General features: G+C 35.2%; 1 protein-coding gene across 6 annotated transcripts in view; it reads right to left on the bottom strand.

The window, feature by feature from the left end:
• Positions 1-20371, bottom strand: part of LOC116176819 (polypyrimidine tract-binding protein 1) — a 280865-nt gene that overhangs the window by 134653 nt on the left and 125841 nt on the right. The window contains exon 1 of one of the 6 annotated variants that reach the window (XM_031495609.1): positions 18592-18899. The exons of 3 other annotated variants lie outside the window; for them this stretch is intronic. In XM_031495609.1, the coding sequence (XP_031351469.1) occupies positions 18592-18594 (3 nt within the window). In that variant the 5' untranslated portion in view covers positions 18595-18899. Of the gene's footprint in view, positions 1-5849; positions 5908-18591; positions 18900-20371 lie in introns of those variants that run through there. 2 more of the 6 variants (XM_031495607.1, XM_031495606.1) reach the window with 2 other exon arrangements.

Here is a 20371-nt window from a genome sequence, read left to right as displayed (position 1 = left end):
CTGCGGGATCACTTTTTGACATTCTTTAGTCGACTAAAAGGATAGAGGGTGCCGTCGTTTAACACTTAAACAAGCGAAATACCCGTTGCACTCTTTCGAGTAGCTAAAGCGCCATTTCTCACATTAAAATTTGTCCAAAATACATTAACAAATAAGAAGGCTGGAAATGCGCCTGCGCAACAGAGAGATGTTTATTCGCCCTAAGACCCCTTAAAACCTTGATTTTGTAGCCTGGACGGCGCCATCTCGAAAACTATTGATCTATAAACAAATTGAAAATAAAGAGAACAGCATTACCTAACAAAAAATTAATGAAAAACTAGAGTCTAGTAGAATTGCATTCAATTTACATAAACCCCGTTCTTGGTATGTAATTAGGTTAAACCAGGCAGAGATTACTTGGTATTTTATAAAATACATTCTTTAGAAACGGTTCAAGAAGAAACGTAACATTTTCTGCAATTTTCTTTGTGAACATACGATCTCTTGTTAACCACACCAGACCTTTAGATTTTATTATCCATAGGTGCCCACAGCGTAATGGAGGTTATTGCGTACATTCAAGTATTCAGAGATCTACACGTAAACACTAAATGTTTACGTAATATGCGTTAACAATAAGTCTACTTTATTAACGAGCTCCTAGCGAGTTTATAATTTTGCGGTGTCTGTCCGTCCGTCCGTCCGTTAGCACGATAACTCATAAACGAATGGACCGATTACGGTGAAATTTTGCAGGTGGATTCTTTATCAAATTTGTAGATCGGAGTTCGAAAACTGGCAATGTAGACCAAAAAATAAAGTAGGCCCTTTTGACATCTTCGTGAGTTATGAACCGAATTGCATGAAATTCAGTATGCGCATAGCTTTAGCCATATAAAACATAATTCCAAAAGTTGAGCCTAATCGATCAGCATTCACAGTGCCTTTTGCCCATCTCGGCCATGTACAGACCGAATTGCAAACTTTCTTATTTATGAAGGTATTTAAATGAAATTTGATAACATACCCACTTGGAATAAAAGCAAATTTAACGCCAGTTTCAAAATTTGGTTTTGCGTATGCGCAGTGCCAACTTTCTTATGTGTAGAGGCATTAAAATTTGATTGGAATAAAACCAAATTTAACGACAGTTTCAAAATTTCGTTTTGCGCGTGCGCAGTGCGAACTTTTTTATTTATGGAGGGATTTAAATGAAATTTGATACATATACACTTTAAATAAAAGCAAAACTAACATCATGTTTAAAATTTGGTTTTGCACATGCTATAGCCATACCCAGGAGCTCGTTTGCTATATTTGTTTAATTTATTGCAGATGTAAACCATGTAAACTACACTTATTTGAAATAATGTGATGCTATGTTATATGATTCTTATTGCTTGTTTTTTAATAAAAAGTATCCGACCTCAATAAAGAAATTGAAGAATTCTGTAGCGAACCGTCTAGAACGTTATCAAATCGATAATCAGTCGCGATAAGGAAAAAAGCGGATGTGACTTCTTTCTATGAAATATGATATGCCGACGTTGGATAATTTTCATTGTGTTACCGTGCACCATCCGGTATGTTTGATTTGTAGGATTACGAATTCTGCGACCTAAGTTGGTACCATGTTGGTACGTCTTTGGTACGTCTAATTAGTAGCTTCTTGAAAAAACTAAAATTCAACTGAAAATAGAAATTAACTCCCTAGTGTTTCTGTATAACTATGTATACCACGTGTTTAGTCTATCAACACTTACCAAAAATGAGGTATATCAAACTTTTAATATAAAAGGCGTGATTGCGGTGAAATAACATCGACATTTCTCAATTAACTCACTGAAATCTGGATAAACTTTCCGTTCGAATTGACAGCACACAAATTAATTTTTTGACGGATATATACCGATCGATGTAGCTGTTAAAACAAATGCTGCCGCACCGTCAAACGCGCGATGTTTAAATAGTCGTTAAGTTTTCTCCAATTTTCCAATTTTCTGCGCGATATTCTTAGTTTTTCTTGCCGTAAGAACCTTCTACACAGTATTAGAAAACTTAAAAAAAAAAGATGAATGAAATCGGTAAAGTAGTTCTAAAGTTATTGCGTGACCAGAAGAAACAGGGGTTCATTTTTATATATAGAGATTTAAATACATCATTTGTATTAAATTTACGTTCCAAAAGTACTAATAGTATGAAAAATTCCAGTAAACTAATGAATCACAGACCACGTGTCTGAAGAATCTATATATAAATCTCTTGAATCTAAAGCATTTAAAGAGTCAGCAGAGTCAGAATGTAAAGAATCGAAAGAATTCGAAGAAACAAAAGAATTCGATCGATCTAATGGGTTCCAGCAATTCCAAGCATCTGAAGGACATAAGGTAAATAATGGAAAGATTTGAAAAAAAATCGAATACGATAAATCTCAAGATTCCAAAGACGGAATGGAGACTTGCACCATTCGAAAATTCGTATGAATTCGAGAAACTAAACAATCCTTTGGATCTAAAGAATGTCAATGATCAGAGGAATCCTGACAACACAACAGATCTGGAACGTTTCAAAAATGAGGTTGATCCTGTCCCCGTACATTTAGTAATGCAAATAATAGCTATTTATTATACAAGACGATAAAGGGATATTTTAACCATTGAGTGAATTAACTTTCACGAGATGGTTAGTTTCCCTTCATCGTCGTCGTCGTGTATAATACAAAACTTTATTTTATGACAGAAGCCATATAAATCATTGTAAAGCTTCTCAATTTAATTTAGAGACGTGAAAAATAGCAAGCTTAGGTTCTGTCGTCGCGATCCTTTCTATAGAAACAGAATTATCATGTTCTGAACGTCATTATATAATGTATTTGAAATAGGAATGACAGATGTCTATAGAATTCACACTCATCTGTTCCACTTTATCTACCCTTACGGTTATAGTGATCACTTTATCTATCCTTACGGTTAAATAACGGCTTAGGTTACTCATTAAAACCTATTAAAATGTCATTTTAACATATGCTATAAAATAAAGAACTAAATGTTTTCACACATAACGAAAAAAATGCTTTTCATATCCCTACAAAAAGTTTCTGACTAGACTCAAACGATTGGCATCCGGTGCCCAAGGGGTTGAGGGGGTGTAATTAACCATTCATTTGACACCTTCCCCCTTCCATGTAGTTTAGTGAAATGTTAGGAAAAATGCAAAAGGCTTAGGCCTATACCCATTGAAAGGGTCAGCATTGTTTAGCAAAACTTTTCCCTTCCCTCAAGTTAGGCGAATTGTTAGGAAAAATGCAGAGACTGGGCCTATCATTTAAAGTTTACATTTGAATAGTCACTTTTTTCATAATGTGTGCAATACGGTATATAGTGGATTACGCCTACCGGGGATACCACTCTAAAAATATATAAATATAGCTCAACCTTAAGGGTGGTAGGCAATAGAGTATCAAGATTTGCTGTTTGTACTTGATGCCAATTTTAGTTATTACCAATCGTATAAGTCTAAAGTGATTTTATTTCATATTTCACTGAATTCTCCGGCACCACTTGTCATTCGGGCGGGTTCGGCGGGTGGGCTGCTGTATTTTGGCTGCAAAGTTCACGCCGCGCCGGTCACACAGTTTTCGGTTTAAACAAAGGTTTATGAGCAGGTAATGTAACATCCTGATCAAAACCATCATGACGCGGTAACCGCGAATAAAATGAGACAGTCACATTTCAGAAATTTCGTAAAATCGATTGTAGCAACCACAAAAACTTAATTTGGACCACGTGCTATTATAATTTTATGCAATTTGATCAAATTTATTTTTTTATTTCATATACGAATAAGATTACACGCACACCGTTTGTCAGTAGGCGCGATTGAGTAATAATGATAAACGTACCCATTTAAATCCCGTAGGTTGTTACCATGCCACCGTCCTCAATTACGGGTTGGTTCTCTTTTTTTTTGAACCCGAAATTTGTATAAAACAAGAAATGCGGTTTTCCTATTGGTTTGAAAGGAACGCCAGACTCGGAAGTTTCGGTGGTTCCGCTTTCAATTTCATATAAATAGCTGAACGCACGATGGCCGAAGGGGACGCTTTGTATATGTGAAGGTGCGCGAATTAAATAGCCAAGTAAATGCAAATTTAAATAGTTACGAAAAGATACGTAACGTCTTCGAACTTGTCGCGAAAACGGGACCCGTAAAAGCAATTCACCAAGAAAAATCGTAGATTTTCATTGCGCAAATAACGCGCAGTAAAATTTACCGTCAGTTGCAACGGGAAAAACAATATAAGCGCGTGGTTGCCATAGTGATGATGTAACAAAGAAAAATTACGGTGTGCATTATATCGATATTTCCGTTTTAAGTAAAATGAACTTGGGGTACGCTTACTAGTCAATCGCGAAAATTATGTATAAACTTTCCACAGTTCCGATCTTTAGCCCGATGAGGAGATGGTTAATATGTTCAAATCGGGAGAAAATAATTCACTTGTACTAAAAATAAATATTAGCAGTAGCTTGCTATCTTCGATACGTAGGCGTATCGAAGGTAACAAGTCACTACTAGGTAAAGTTGAATACACGGATTTTTGCTGCTAAAAGCCCTTGATGGGAACGCTTTAAAGAGATCGATGATTCATAATATCTAAACCATTTGTCAAAATTAACGAGATCTTTAGTCACCATTTCATTAATGATTATTAAGGCAACGGCTTGAGATTTTTTACAACCTAATTTCAGTCACAGAGAACAAGAAATTCAGCCAAACTATTTTTTACCATCAGGTGAGTGGCGTACGTAAACTTATGCTAACATTTCTTCGAATGTGACCCTTTATAAAATGGACTGAATTTCATTCACCTATGGAATTTAAACCTGGCGTATTTATAATTATTATATTTCTTACGTTTATTGGACGCTGTTCATCCGGGGCTGTTCTACCCTCTACCAATCAAACTAACTTATGGCGACGAGCTTGTAAAACGTTGACCTAAGAAAGTACGCTTCTGAATCCAGAACTGTCAAAAGTAATACTACACAATCGTCTTGCAACACTTACACAATATGATTTATGTACGTATAATTAAAAACTCGTTACGAACGCCTTATTTTTTCCCATTCATAAATAAGCATCGTTACATCACTAACAATCCGAGCTATGAGAAGTTGATCAAAAGTTTCAATACCAAAACTTCCAAGCAAATTACTCACAATCTCGTAAGGTGTTAAATTAGAAATTATAGGCAGTTTGAAAGACCTATTAAGTTAGCCAACCTCCCTTTAATTGCTCCGATCAACCCTTTTCTGAGTCGTTACTGACAATAATCGATTAAATCAAACTTGACAAATAAAAAAAGTGGATTGCTCTCGATTACTCTCGTAATTAAATTAAGAGCGTTTTAAAGAGATTGCGAGGAAACTACTTCGAGTTTACTCACTGGGAAGTTTTTAATAAATTTGACGGGGAAAAAGTTAGGACCATTTAAAAATATGTACGGATGTAAAAAGTTTTTCCTTGGAAGGCAGTTTGATTGATTTGTAATATTTTCGCTAGGAAAATATAGGATAGATTGGTTGAATGGTAATTTGAGTGGAGATAATGCACTAACAAAATTGTCAATGTTTCCTATTCACTTTGGGTCATTAGACGCAATTTGAATTTCCATTGCTACAAAGCTTACAGAATGGATGCAATTTATAAAATAGACGGTAACACAATATGCACTTCCATTTTATGCGCGCTGTGGCTAAAGAAATAAAAACATTAGTTGATTTGGTAAGATGTACTTTACGGCTGGATGGTGTTGTACAGAAGGTAATAAAAGAAAATATGAGCACGTTCTAAAAAATACTCACGAACAGTAACTTAGACATATCCTTCAAGAATTACACAAAAGTTTATAGCACAGCGAATGATGCACGACAGAACACCAACTGAACATCCCAACCCAATGCACCCTTATCAACGGAACTACTATCAAACAAGGATTGCAATTATGCAATACAACGATATTAAGTTGGTTATAATCTACAATGTACTTCCATTTCGGAAATGAAAAGCAACCTCCCCACGTTTCCCTCTTGGAAGCAGCGGCCTTCTCTACACGTAGCGTGGGTAAATAAGTAAAACCGCGCTTTGGGTATGCAAGCAAAAGAATTTCCAGGTGCAGAGGTGGGCGTAATATGACGATTTCGTCTTTATACATATTTAAAACCAAATACTTTAAGCGCATTCCTCACATCCACCGTTGCCCGTTCTCATTGTTTCAAGTTTAATGGAACATTTTTGTACACGTAAACTCTCGAGGGAATTCATATATTAGAGAGCCCGGGGGAACTCGCAAAAATCGAAAGCGCAAAAAAAGGCTAAAGACGTACTTCGAAATCCCTGCGAGTAATACGGGGTCCGACGATTCAATGCCCATCCTTTTATATAACTCCTCGAAAAAGTCTTGTATCGAGTGAGACTTAGCGGCACTCGAAAAATTGGAAGATCAACGCGTAGATAAGCGTAGGCCGCGGTGATAATACTTCGGGATGGGAAAAAAAGTCAAAGGGGATTTCTCACATTCCGCCGAAAATATCGTGTAATCAATTGCGAACCGCGCCCATTTACAGTTTCAGGTTAAAAATGTGACAGCTACCCCTTATTTAAAGGCGGTCTTTATTACAATTCTTTAATATTTACGTACTTGGGTTATCAAAATTTCAACGGGGTGGACTAAAACCATTCATTAACAGATTATTCGTCCCAAATCTCTCTCTCATGTTGGAAGGGGCTATTATGGCCACTTTCTCCGTCCATTCTTCCGTCTGAGGCCTTATCTACTCCTACAGTTTTCAAGATACTCAGTTCGTTCTTTTTCCATTCAGTAGGTTACAGCTGAGGCACCTCAATAAAGACGCATCTTGACGATCAATGTACGCATGCGCAGATTGCGCAATGTCAACTTTTTTAGTAATAAAAATATTTTTTGAAGTTTTAACCAGAGATGTAGGTAAAGACAAGCATCGCCTATTGTAAAAATTAGATGTGGGCATGAGCCGACTGGACAATGCCAACTTTCTTATTTTTCTTTTCTTTTTCTTTGTAATTTTAATCACCGATGCCAATAGTAAAGACAAGCATATCGCTTATTGTGAAAGTCAAGAGGTGCGCAATGTCAACTCATCTTTATAGATAATCAACCACCGATGCTTCTAGTAAGTAAAGACAAGCATATCGCATCAGGTGTGCGCAATGCTATGTATATAAGAATGTTTATGCCATAACCTATTTCACTTTGCACATATAAATAGTCCGTTATATGACCTATCGGAAAGCACTGATCAATTCATGGAAAATGCGCTAAAGTAACTCGCGAAAACCATTTTGTTCATTTTTCTATATTATGGCTAATTGCATCGTGCAGATGGTATATGTGCTAGCCAAAGCAAATTTGTATGATTATTAATACACAATACACATAACTGATTTTTCTTTTAGTTTGGGTTGTAGGGTTAGTTTTTTAAAAGGTTCCGTCACCAAAAACGTTTGAGAATCGCTGAATTAGACACAACGCAAATTATAGAATATAGATATAGGTACGGTAGATATACTGCTGTGCCTCCGGTGTAGACTGGCCAGTAGTTGAAAGATATAATCAGTATCATTTCTCACGGTACTTCATTTTTCAAAATTCAATTCTAGTTAGACATCTTTGCCCCACAATAATTCTACAGTTTTAGATCGATTCTGAAAAAATGCCGTAAAATTACCTGCACTAAAACTGATGACGTATGAAAGAGCAAGAATAAAATGTGCCAAATAAACCTGAAAACACCGGTATAGGCAACTTATCATACATGACTAAAATTTGGTAGTTCAGGATCTGACCGCTTGGTGTGCGCAGACTTAATTCGTGGTTTGGACTGTCCCAAGAAACATTTCAATCTATTAAAGTAAATCTGGGGGATTATTTACGAATAAGCACAGAATTGCTTTATTTCATTTCAGTTTGTATTTCCGTAGTGTTATTTTCCTTTTAGAATTGTTGTAATTGCATAGCAGTAGATTATATCACGAGTCAATAATGATAGCTATTATTCTCGAGGAATATTTACGAACTGAGCGGCGAGGGAGTAAAATTCCGAGAGTATAATAGCCATTATTGCGAGTAATATATGTACTCTACTACGACTAATTTAATAGCTTGAGATTTTAATACAAAAAAATATACACAAACAATACACGACCCGCTTGACATTTACACTTTTGACGTTTATTTTGTTTCCATGGATGATATTAAATTTAAGGAAATTTTGTGATTGGAGTACAAGAAGGCGTAAGAGCTATTAATCCCTGGTCATTAATCCATAAGAGAATAATGGATGGCATTCTACCCAACAAACCATAAGTAACCATCACATTATATATTAGTCGTAGATAAAGTTTATTTGAGTCCGTGTATTTAATTGTAAAACATGAATTTCGTGTTAAAATGTAGAAACATCTGGTCAAGTGCAATATGAAAGATTTTTATCCGATTGTTTTGCGATAAGGAGTGTTGGACGTAATTTAATTAACGCATGTGTTTTGGTCCATACAAAAGATACAGGTGGACAACGGTGTGCGCATTATTTACAGTGTAAGTGAGAGCACGTTCCTTCGAAGTTGGTGTTATGAAAGCAAATTTTATTTGGCGCTTTATTTCTAAATACTGGAAGGAGTTTTTTTGGTAGAGGCGGTGTTTCTTTAAATACTGCAGACAACGAAAAAACGTTAGCTGGTTCGTAACGGTTGGAAAAGAGTATGTTTTTTTACATTATTTATTTTTCCGCCCAATTTAATTGATTGAAGGCGCCGTTTTCATAATATTCTTGAGATAAGTTTAAAGCGTTCCCGTTTTACGGAGACAATTACTCAAGTTGAAATTTTAAAAAAAAGTACCGGGAGACCATCTGTCAAGGTTCTCTGTTTATCAACGATATCGGGGGTCAGAAAAAATAAAAACGAATATAGTTAATTTCGGTTTTTTCGCATATCTTCGAAACTGATCAAAATTTCCGGATTTTTTAAACATCATTTTACTAATCCCTAAAATACGCAAACTGTTTTCTAATTTGACCGACAGTGAATTTCTTATGGTTTCCGATTTCGCTATGCTGTTCATAAAAGAAATAGTCGTTACTATTTATCAGTTCTTGAAATAAATTATTATTCAACCAAGGATTTATACAATGCGACAAATGAAAAAATACAGTAGAGCACGATATACTTAAATACTGTAGACGCGAAGGTAAATGTTTTTGTCATTTTGGTGGCCCAGTATTGTTAGGTTCCAAAATTCACGTTTCGCCTCTGAAATTGGTTGAGCGAAATGAAACCGATACTTTGAAAACCATCCTCAGGTCTGGTTTCTGCAGAATGATACATTATTTCGCCCATTTTTTTACAGGTTGATATTTTTGTGTCAATCGTAAGCCTATAGCACGCAAACGTTGGGTTGCCTATTTTTTCCGGGAGAAACTACTGGGTTGGCAGGTATACAGGCATGTCGATTTCAGTGTTATTTTCAGCCATTTGTTTAATAAACAAATTTTATATCAAAATAAGCGCTGTTATAACGGAAGCAGAAACGAAAACAGAAGACAAAGTATTGGTTACGGGAGCGAAAGTGTAATATAAATTTGATACAAATTAGAACAATTAAACACGGATGCTCAGTTTAATTAAGTCAATTCTGATTCAGATTTGAAAATAATGTAGGGAACATTCCAGCAACCCCGGTTGTCATCGAGGCGCCATGAAATATTAGCCATCGGCAATAAAAGCGAAGGCAGGAAAAATGACGTGTTTTGTGGAACATTGCGAATGGTTCCAGAACAATTGTCGTTTACTATATAAGCAAATTGTAGCGAATTTTAGTCGGTTCCATCTTCGATGCGCTTGAGTGATGTGTAAGTGATAAGTAATAATTACTATTATAAATTTATTGTTAATTAGTTGTAAAAAATAAAGCACGTAATTAAATTTACGTTAGGTACAATAATATTCAAGAAACCTGCAGAAATTAAATTGAGTCAATCTCGCGAAACGTCACCACTACTAAACTACCCCTTTGAAATTTAACTGAAAGTTGCAATCATCTTGTATGTTTTAAGTTAGAAAATCAAAAGAAAAAATGTGTACTAAAAATCAACACTGTAAACTTTGGTGTTGACGAAATTACTTGCCAACCGAAATGCGAGCTCTCCATTTCGACAGTTCCTTATAAAAACCATGACGTGGTGTTGGCTCGTTGCGCCTTCCGGAATCGTGACACTTTTCCCAATATTTCTGGTTTCAATTCTGTACAATCGAGGAATGGGAAAAGGTTAAATTCGTTAAAATCGTTAATTTCCCGATTAAACTGGCGACAAAAACTCAATTACCGAATGAGTATAACAGCATTTTCGTCGTGAAATACAAGAAACAATTTCCCCCCTATACCAATAAAGGGCAGAAGTGACTGGGAATTGATAGAGTCAACCGATTGCCTTCAAACAGTGACGATACGTTTCCGCATCAAATCGACACATTACGTGTTCAGATCCGATATAGAATTTAGGGTTTCATCAACAACGTCGGTAATATTTTATATAAAGTCAATACCAATCACTCAGATTTTCTGACATTCAATAAAGACGAGCGAAGTCTAAGTGCACAACTTGTCGGTCAATTATTCTTATTGAGGCGAAGACGACTGGGGTAATTAGAATCAAAATGCAAATGAATTTATTGCGCAAAGGGTGTCGACGTAAGTAATTTACTGCAAGAAAAGCGATCAACAAATTGCAGTCATGTTAGAAACGATTACACGCAATGTACTATTAACAAGGGTGGGCATTTCTGGAATTAAGCCAGTTAAGATAAATAATGTAACTTGGTCTAAAATTAGTAGCACTTCATACATTCCACGCTAATTATTCACAATTCTAAAAAAAGCAATAAATCTACTCACAGTCTAGTACTCTAGCGTTTGTTTAAAGAAAGAGACAAATGGAATTACAGAGGGTCTAATAGAGATAAATGGGCGATAATGGACAAAACGCACAATTTCGAATACAGCACTAAATTTTTTGCTACGACCTTCTTTTACCAATTTAGTTTTAATGGATGAGGTGTTAATGAATGATCAATTTCTTTTCACAAACCGTTTCTTGTAGGTAATAAATCAGTGGGGGTTCATCAATCCTTAGCGAACAACTAACGCATACCGACGTTTCAATTTCGACCAAGCAAAAAATATTCGCAATAAAACACTTCGCAGGTCCAATTGCGAAAGACTTAAAAATACCTGTAGCCATGAGAAAATTGGATCACTTACACACGAAACGTTGAGTATTTCAATTACAAAAATGAAGAAGAGGATAATTTGTTCCAAATTCACAATTAAAACTTATTAAGTATTCGATAGAAGTCAGTTCAACAACTTTATTTGGCACGGATGTGGCAGCTTATTGCGGGTAATTGAAATAACTTGTTGTTAGATCATAAATACAGACAGAGATTCATACACAAGCCATTATTGAGCATCTGTTTGCAATCAACCTGTGAAACATCTCGACTTGGGTTACACCTTAAAATATACTCATCTCATTTCTGATGCGTATCAATTAAAAATGTTCAATATGACAGATTGTAATGTGCAGTTTAACCTCTCATTTCGAGATTTAGTGCGTTTTAAAAATTTGAAAATGTGCTATTGTTTGTGTTTCGTCCGTCCGTCTCATTTTTACATGTCACTACTAATTTCTTTGGGAAAAAAGTAAATATTCATATAAATTTTGATCATTCTTTTAAATCTGCGGAAGTTATCGAATTGTTAATGTATGTATTGACTTGCTGTTTGTAAAATAACATTTTCTCTGTGAATGAGGCTGCCACGGGGGTGGCAAGAAACTGTAACCAAATGAGTTACGATACGTAAGTTGGCCTCTACTGTCAACTGTAGGTTCAGATACCCCGGACGAGGGGCGTGTTACCTATCTCGGGGGCGAGATTCTGTTAACAAAAACTCTTCGGTTTAGAATCTATTCACTGATATCCACATATTTTCTCGTTAGTATAATTTGACTAGCACTTAAATTTTATAATGTGCGAAAGTATAACGTAATAGTAGTTCCATTGAATCCACTGCACGAATTCATAACCAAAGACCCAAGCGAACTCAAAAACGCTAATTCAAATACGCTACGCAGGCCAGCTGTTTTGCTCATCAAATGTTCCCAATTAAAAATTTCAATACTCGTACAATTATTATTATGTAGTGCAGTTAGTTAGTTCACACTACAGCAATTTTCATTGTGTTTCTTCCGCTATTATTACCTTACATTCCTCATTTTATTGTAAATTACCAAGTGTGCAATCCGTCTTATTTTCATATTAAGTTTTAATTGAGCAAGGAATTACATCCATCTGGATACGAGATGTGCACATTCGTGTATTCGCTATTTCCTACGCTGCACGAAAACAATAAATATTGTTCGCGCTCGCGTGTGTATCAGCATGTCATCTCATGTGTTGATGATCACTATAATCAAACGATACCTACTGCAGAGCAGCAGACAAACCACAAATTTCTATATTAAATATCATATCATAATTGGTAATTAACATTAATGGTAAATAAAACGAGCTGTCAAAAACAGTACTAATGCTTTAGGGGCTACGTATAATTGAAACACTGACAGTATTGTTTGGCTATATATGTATGCGCGTGCAGGAAAATGCTAATTAATTTTGTTGCACAATACCAACCCGCAAATAATTTAACCTAATTGTCAATGATTGGAAGAAGAAAGATGAACTGACGCAGCTGACAGGAGTTTCAATTACCGAAACTCACCAAAAATCTGCACTAAATTACATATAAATAAATTATAACCATTAATGATGGGATTGGCGTTTACGCTTGCCAAAAACGTTTCAGACACACAAGCTGACATTCCAACAATTTTTTAGTCCATTTTCACGTAGTATTCAGCTGTTACATTTCAACGAACTTCTAGTACAGCTGTAAAGTTCTATTTTGAATTGTAATGAAAATTTAAGAAAACGACAGATCTTTCAAAAGATTATTTCAATAGATTCTATAAAACTGATGTTTTGAGTATTATTTTCTTAAGTCAACGCAAAACCACTTTAGCTATAAAATATATTTTCCCCAATATCGTTCGGGCGAAAGTTATTATTTTTCCCCCAAATATCGCCCGTTTCACGTTTTATCGCCAATTCCAAACCGAAATAGGTACTGTCTGTACTGTACTGTACTTAATTCAATAAGAGATGTATACCTGTCTTAGTTATCTGGTAAGTGTATGTGTAGCTTAGACATAATTATATACGGCTTCATACCGTTGGGCAGTACTGAAGTACGAGGTCCCATTGGGGCCGAGTAATTTAATCTCCGAGTCAAGTAATGTCATTCTACTGACGAGTTTCGTATTAAATTTTACCCGAAATCATATTTTAATATAAAATTTCAATTTTCATGTAGAAAGTCAATCTGTCAGTGATTTATCAATGTGCAGGCCGGAAAAGTGACAGGTGCGACCGGTAAAGTGACAGGCGGCAAGAAAAGTAGTCTGGTCTGCCTCTGTCATAGAAAATAAAATTTCCTGACATAAAGTAGGCAAAGGAAGGTTTCATGACGATTTTGGGTAATAGCATTGAATAAGCACTTATTCAGTGGTAGGTTATAGTTATTTACATAAAAGTCAGGAAAATGTCACATTGCTGGCGAGGAAATTCTGAAGTACGTGGCCCCTTTGGGACCGACTACTTTAATTTCCGAGTCATGTAATGTCATTTTCAGAGAAGCCCGTGGAAATTTTAGATCACGTCTAATATCAATTTTAATTACGTAGGTGATCTACATACTTGGTCAGTAAAACTACTCTTTTCACCAAGACAATTACAATTACACATGATCGATACGTCTCTGTCTTTCAGGGCCAAGTTTGAATAAAAATGTTGTAGTTCACTCTATAACAAACTGGCAAGTGGAATATATGCGACATTACTACCTGATGCATGCTGGAATATAGATACAACCTCGGGTACAACTCTTTCCTCGTTCCTAAAAAAACTAGTCTGTAAGTCTATCTAAGTATAACACTCACAATATCATTAAAAAATTCCTAGTACATTTACACAAGGGACTTCGTTCCGGAGTAAAATCCACTTTAAAAATTTTTCCCCAAAGAATATCTGCTGCATTCGTGGAATATTCAGCTTAAAATAAAAACCATTTTGCAAAATTTCGAGTTTTCCGAAAATTCTCGGAATTTTTTCAGTTGCAAAACGGCATTTTGTTAAGCATCAAAATACACAACTTTGCCAAACTTAAACTACCGTTTTGTCTTCAAGGTTTAATAAGAAACGTACACGTTCATTTGTTTTATTTTGATGTAGGATATCTAGATTAATATTATTGACGTAATTACTTAATAAGAGTTTTTGGAAAATTTTCTTGTGTATAAGGATAACATGTTACGTCATCCAAAAGCGAAAAAGATCTCTATCAAATGAGCCTAATGTAAGGGGACAATGCTATCTAAAGAATTCAATTGTTTTTCGTTACTTATTTGTTTTCTGAAATTAAAACAACTGATTATGCTGCTTTCTTATGCAAAAATTTTTGCATATAGTGGCTATTTACCGAGATATAAAGTGTATTCCACACATAATGGACACCCTGTATCTAAAACAACGTCGTATATTGTACACTACTTATATCTCAAGAACGACTGGACCGATTTTCATGATCTGTGAGTTGTTGGACCCCGAATAACAGAATAACTAAAATTTCGAAATTGGTAAATAAGAGACCACAAACAACAACCGTCAAATCAAATGTTTTCAATCTTACCAAACCGTCCAATGAATAAATTGCGTGACCACAATCTCAAGATGGCCGTCGTTTTTCTGTTTAATTTGTGTTACCTACGAATTAGACACTTAACACGCAAGTCTTTAAAGGATTTAAAATGTGCACAGTGCAACAAACAACAATACTTCCAAATATTAATGTAATAATATTATATAATAAGTGTGCACAATGTGATTGAAACAAATCACCAAAATGTGTTCAAACGACATGTCTTAATACACAAGACCTTCAACGATTTAAATTGTACCCAATGCGTACACAACGAGGTATAAAGCGAAGTTAAGTAGGGAAAAGTAAACTCAAAATACTTTCAAATGTTTCAAATGTGCACAGTGTGATTTTGAAACATCTCTTAAATCACAAAACCTCAAAGGATTTAAAATGTGCACACTGTAATGGCATTATAGATATACATATATAGTACAAAGTTGTGTTAGTTACACCACTTATAAGTAGAACTTATGAACGGCTGGACCGAATTTCATTCATCTACGACCCGAATAGCTACGCCACGTTCACGTGTCAAACTTTCAACTCGAGTTGAAAAACTCCACTTTCTTCTCTAGTGCAAATAACTATTGTTTTGCAAGTGATACAATCAAACTGCAAATTCATGAAAAAAGGCACTTTCAAGATGTGTTGTACAAGATTTTTTTTGCATAGTGATCCTTAATAATCGGTAATTGAATAATAATATAATATCAATGACATTCGCGATTTACTGTCACTCAAAAATGGATGCTATTGTTAATAGAAGTCATGGAAACGCATAGTAAAAATCGTGAAAAAAAGTATCACTTTCCCTATACGATTTTTTGACAAAAAAAGTTCGGTAAATAGAACTATGCAAAAAAAGATAAATGCATTTACTCAACTCAGCAGAGTTGGACAATAGGTTAGTTGTCTTCCCATTCTTTGTTTAAATGCACGCTTATACAAAAACAAAAGAGTACATATGTATATGCAATGCATATACCCAATGATCCGCTTAGGTTTAGACCATTTAGATAATATACAGGCTGATTCAAATTCGAGGGCCACCATGGGATCTCGGAAACTGTAAGAGATGGGTAGGTGGTTTAAATTTGGCGAAGTTGCGTATTTTGATGCTTAATAAAATGCCGTTTTGAAACTGAAAAGATTCCGACTACCTTCGGATATCCGAAAAAAAACGAAATTTGAAAATAAATGGCACATTATTATGGCCACTTTTTTTCCCTCTACAAGATGCTAGTTTTAAATTTTAAGTCTGACGTTTCGTCTCCGGTTAACCATCATCAACTTTGTTTTTTCTTATGGAAGTCATTTTTACTTTTTGTGTCATTCGATAGAACATTTTTTTCCAATTTCAATGTATATTGTGACTTTCCCAAGTGGGAGGGCAAGGGAAGGTAAGATGAAAAATGTAATGTGTCGTCAATCGCACACATACGTAAACTCTTAATACCAGTTCTTATTACTTTCCTCCATACAGCGTTGAAGGTTGAACCATCAACACTTTTATTAATTTAATTAGCTCATAAAATCTACATGTCCAGTCAATTTTATTATATTTGAAATTCCTTGCATTTCTGGTTTTGTTACCCTTGCTGTCCGTTTCGTTGTCTTAGCCTTGTAGCATTTAGGCACCCGTTTATGAAGTATTAGTGGTGATTTAATCCATCCCCTAACACTATATTGTATTAAATATTATTAGAAATAATTTAAAAATACGAGTACACGAGTCCAAAAAAATAAAGTTGACAGGAATTATGTGATGACGTCAGTAATTTTAAATGTCACCGTTGCGATCTTTAAGCTCGACTTTGCAATCGCAATCGTTTTTTGAGATTAGAATTGTGGATTGTTGGTTACATTTGGTTTTTTTCAAAATAATGATAAAATACCGAAATGGTCGCAATGTTGGGGAGAAAGAAGTGCGGGAAGTTTGAGCATCGCCATAAATAGATCTACCGTGCTCCATATAGGGACTCGAAATCAGGCTTTCTTCGTCTGTCCCCGTTACAATTACACTTGAACTGCAAATGCTTTTTATTATGACTACCCATTTTTGTATTTCGTTTAGTTTATAACTGTGATTTGCATTTTGCTTTTACTACTACAAATGTCTTTATTGAATGATATTCGAAATTGTGGTGACAAAATTGCCCTTTAGCTAAACTAAAATCATTTACGATTATTTCCTTAACGTTGCCCTTCCTTTTTTCTTCGAGTGAAGTGCATAATAAAGAAAATATAGGAGATCCTATGTGTCTTTTTAAATGGGCCACATTAAAGCAAGGTTTAGATAACAAATTTCACTCATGATGCTTATTGTATTCTTTCAATTAAACATGAGTACATATGCAAAATAAACAATAATAATGAAGCATTATTAAACACATAAACAAAAAATTAATTACAAACATCTGTGATGAAAATCGTAAAATTTAATCTTAAACATGCTACTTAAACAATCACCCAGTTTATTATATACCAATTCACTATTAACATTCTGGCATTTACGAATAATATTGCACCACATACGTTAAACTCTTAAATAAAATTTTGAATGTCATTGCATTTTACAAACAGTGAAACAAAAAACCAAGAAAACACAATACAACTTTAATAAACCGTACGCGTTACTGCACTAACCCTGTGATCGTCGACAAACGGCAGTGTGTTCGTTGATAATGACTGTTTTGCTACCGAAACGCGTGCGGTTTAGTTTAGTTTTATTGCGGTTTCTTGGTGATAATTTCAATCTTTGTTACCAGAACGACCACAATGGTTCGAGTAAGAGTTCCATAAAAGTTTCCAAATTCCTATTGACCCGTACCTATACCTACATTCTTTTAAAACAATCTCTCCGTGCTCATAGATAGAGATTAATTAAAATTGATTGAACTCCCCCTTTTAAGGTACGGATTAGTTGTCATTTACTGAATCGAAACATTTGCAAGATTTTTCTAAGTGAGTCTTGCACTGCGATGATAAGGTTATCCCACAAATTTCCTCTTTAATGGCCGTTTGCGCCCATAAATTGAATCTTGCTTTAACTTAATCATTGCCATGGATCTTATGGTCCAGTTTGTACGAGACAAAGGTTTTAGTAATTTATGACTACGAATTTATGAAAATATTTCCACCCGTTCATCTCCGTAGCGTCTAAGCCGAACCCGTGCACGATGGAAAACAAACTAGGAATGATAAAAGAAATTGCCTGAAACTTTTTGTCTAAAATTCTACTACTAAAAAAAGGGCGTGGTACAAAATACACAAGTTATTCAAAATATTGGGACTTTACGGAATGTCGTGTCGAAAACTTGATGTGGCCACGGTGTCTCCGTCTATAAATCAGAACATAGTTAAATTTTCGTACGAAACACTGGTCATTAATTACAGAGTTGCAATCTTCATATTCCCTTATTATGGTCATTAAAATTGGTGACAAAAGTGAGATTTTGCCAAAGATTTCACTTGTGTAAAAAAGAATCTTCCACAAGTGATCTTCTGATCAAACCACCTTAGAGAAGTTATTTGTCTACCTGTGTTACACTGGTGGTGATTATGTAAAACCACATACAATTAAAATTATAACTTTGGAACACAAAAAAGAGACAAACGTGCATTTTGGTCGGATGCAAGATGCAACGAACTAAGAAAAAACTACCGAGAAAAACTAAAAACACATATCTTACCATCTCGTATCCAACAAGTTTCTCTGGATTACTCTGCGGGTTGTCGAAGTAGTTGATCTCGGTGAAGCGATTGACAATAAGCGTGTTAGGGGCGGCCAGATGATTACAATAGAGTTGTGGGGCGCATTGGCCGCAAGAGCAGGGAACGTTCGTCGGTGGATAAACAGGTGGGGCTACGTCGGGACAGGGAATAGGACACAAGGGCACTACGTAAGGGAGTTGGGTGGGCGCGCTCAGATAAAACGTCGTGATGGCTTCGAGGAACCAACCCACAAAGAAAACCACCCGAATTTGTTGTATATATCCACAAGGCAGACCAGTTTATTATCTTTTCTTACTATATTACTATTTATATATCCGATTGTCTTTTCTAATTGATACGTTTAACGTAATGATTGTTTTGGTATCTTTTACAATATTGCACGATTGTCTCCGTAAACGAAAGGCTTAATATTACTTAGATATTAGTCCCTATATATTTTTATTTAATTGGAATGAAGCGACCAACTTGAGATCACCACAGCAATACAACGCCTTAAAAAAGATTATCAACAGTTTTCGTAAATTAAATTAATTAGCTACGTTTAAACAACAATTAAGCTAATATAGATATGTATTTTAGTTTTATTAGTTTTTATTACGCTACCAAATATATATCAGTTTTATGACTATTTATTATTGTTAAATATTTAGGGAGTGATATTAACTAGAATAAATAAATATTTGCAATTGGAATTAGCGTGACGAAATAATTAATACTGGTTTCTTTGCTCGATGCCAAAATGAAAATTTGACTAGGCCTTTATACGTACTTTGTATGGGAAAATGATTGTCTAAAAGATATGTTTAATTAATTGAAACGCGTAGGAAGATGATATGATGAATCCTAATAATATAATACTTTAAAAACTATTTTGAGATGATTGTCGAAGGACATGCAGTTCACGTTCGAGCTTTGCTTAGATATCGCTAAGTTTATACATCAATTTTAAAACCTACTAATATTGACTTGATTGCGAGTATTGACACGGTGTTTTGGAGCTTTTTGAAAAAGCTACCGTGTCGAAATATTGCACTTGGCCCTTCAACGAAAGCTCGGTGATAATTTTCAGGACGGCGTTGAGGTCAACAAACCTCAAAGAACTACTACACAGTAAATCTAAATAGCCTATCACGCGAATATATTTACTTCCTAATTATCAGTGATTGTCGTTAATTCTTGGACAAGACGCGTCGTCTTTGCCGTCAAAAATGCAGAAACAAATTGAGCAAAACACTGAATACTTTTTTTTTATAATAAAAATATAAATTCGATTTGTACTCAAAGGAACAACGTCAACGGGAATAACAATTATACAATAAATTTGATATTTACTTTGTCAATAACCATCAACTTCTCTTAACATTAAAACGTACGATCTCCCTTATCGTTAAGTATACGGACCGTTTTTTAAACACTATTTTTACCTTCCTGCAGGTAAATCGCCGACAATAACAACACTTAACTGAAAGACACTCTAACGAGTACAAGAAATTTTTTATAAAGTTGGGTCGTAAGAATGAAAAGCAATAAATGTTTAAGACTTGACAGCAGTAAACGACAGACGCGCTTGTAAGTATAACAACACTCGGGTAGCAGCTCCCGGAAGGATAATGCAAGGATGTCTAGTGAAGGACCGGTGACAGAGTGAGTAGTTCGTAGGAAATGTAGAGGTGTGGACCGCCGCACTCGTTGGCTTTCTCGCCCGGACTATGAGGCTCCGGACTCCGGTTGCGGCAA

Source organism: Photinus pyralis, unplaced genomic scaffold, assembly GCF_008802855.1.
Source record: "Photinus pyralis isolate 1611_PpyrPB1 unplaced genomic scaffold, Ppyr1.3 Ppyr1.4_LG7, whole genome shotgun sequence".
Classification (NCBI taxonomy): Eukaryota; Metazoa; Arthropoda; class Insecta; order Coleoptera; family Lampyridae; genus Photinus; species Photinus pyralis.
The sequence above is the reverse complement of the archived record's forward strand: the minus strand, read 5'-3'. Positions and strand labels throughout refer to the sequence as shown.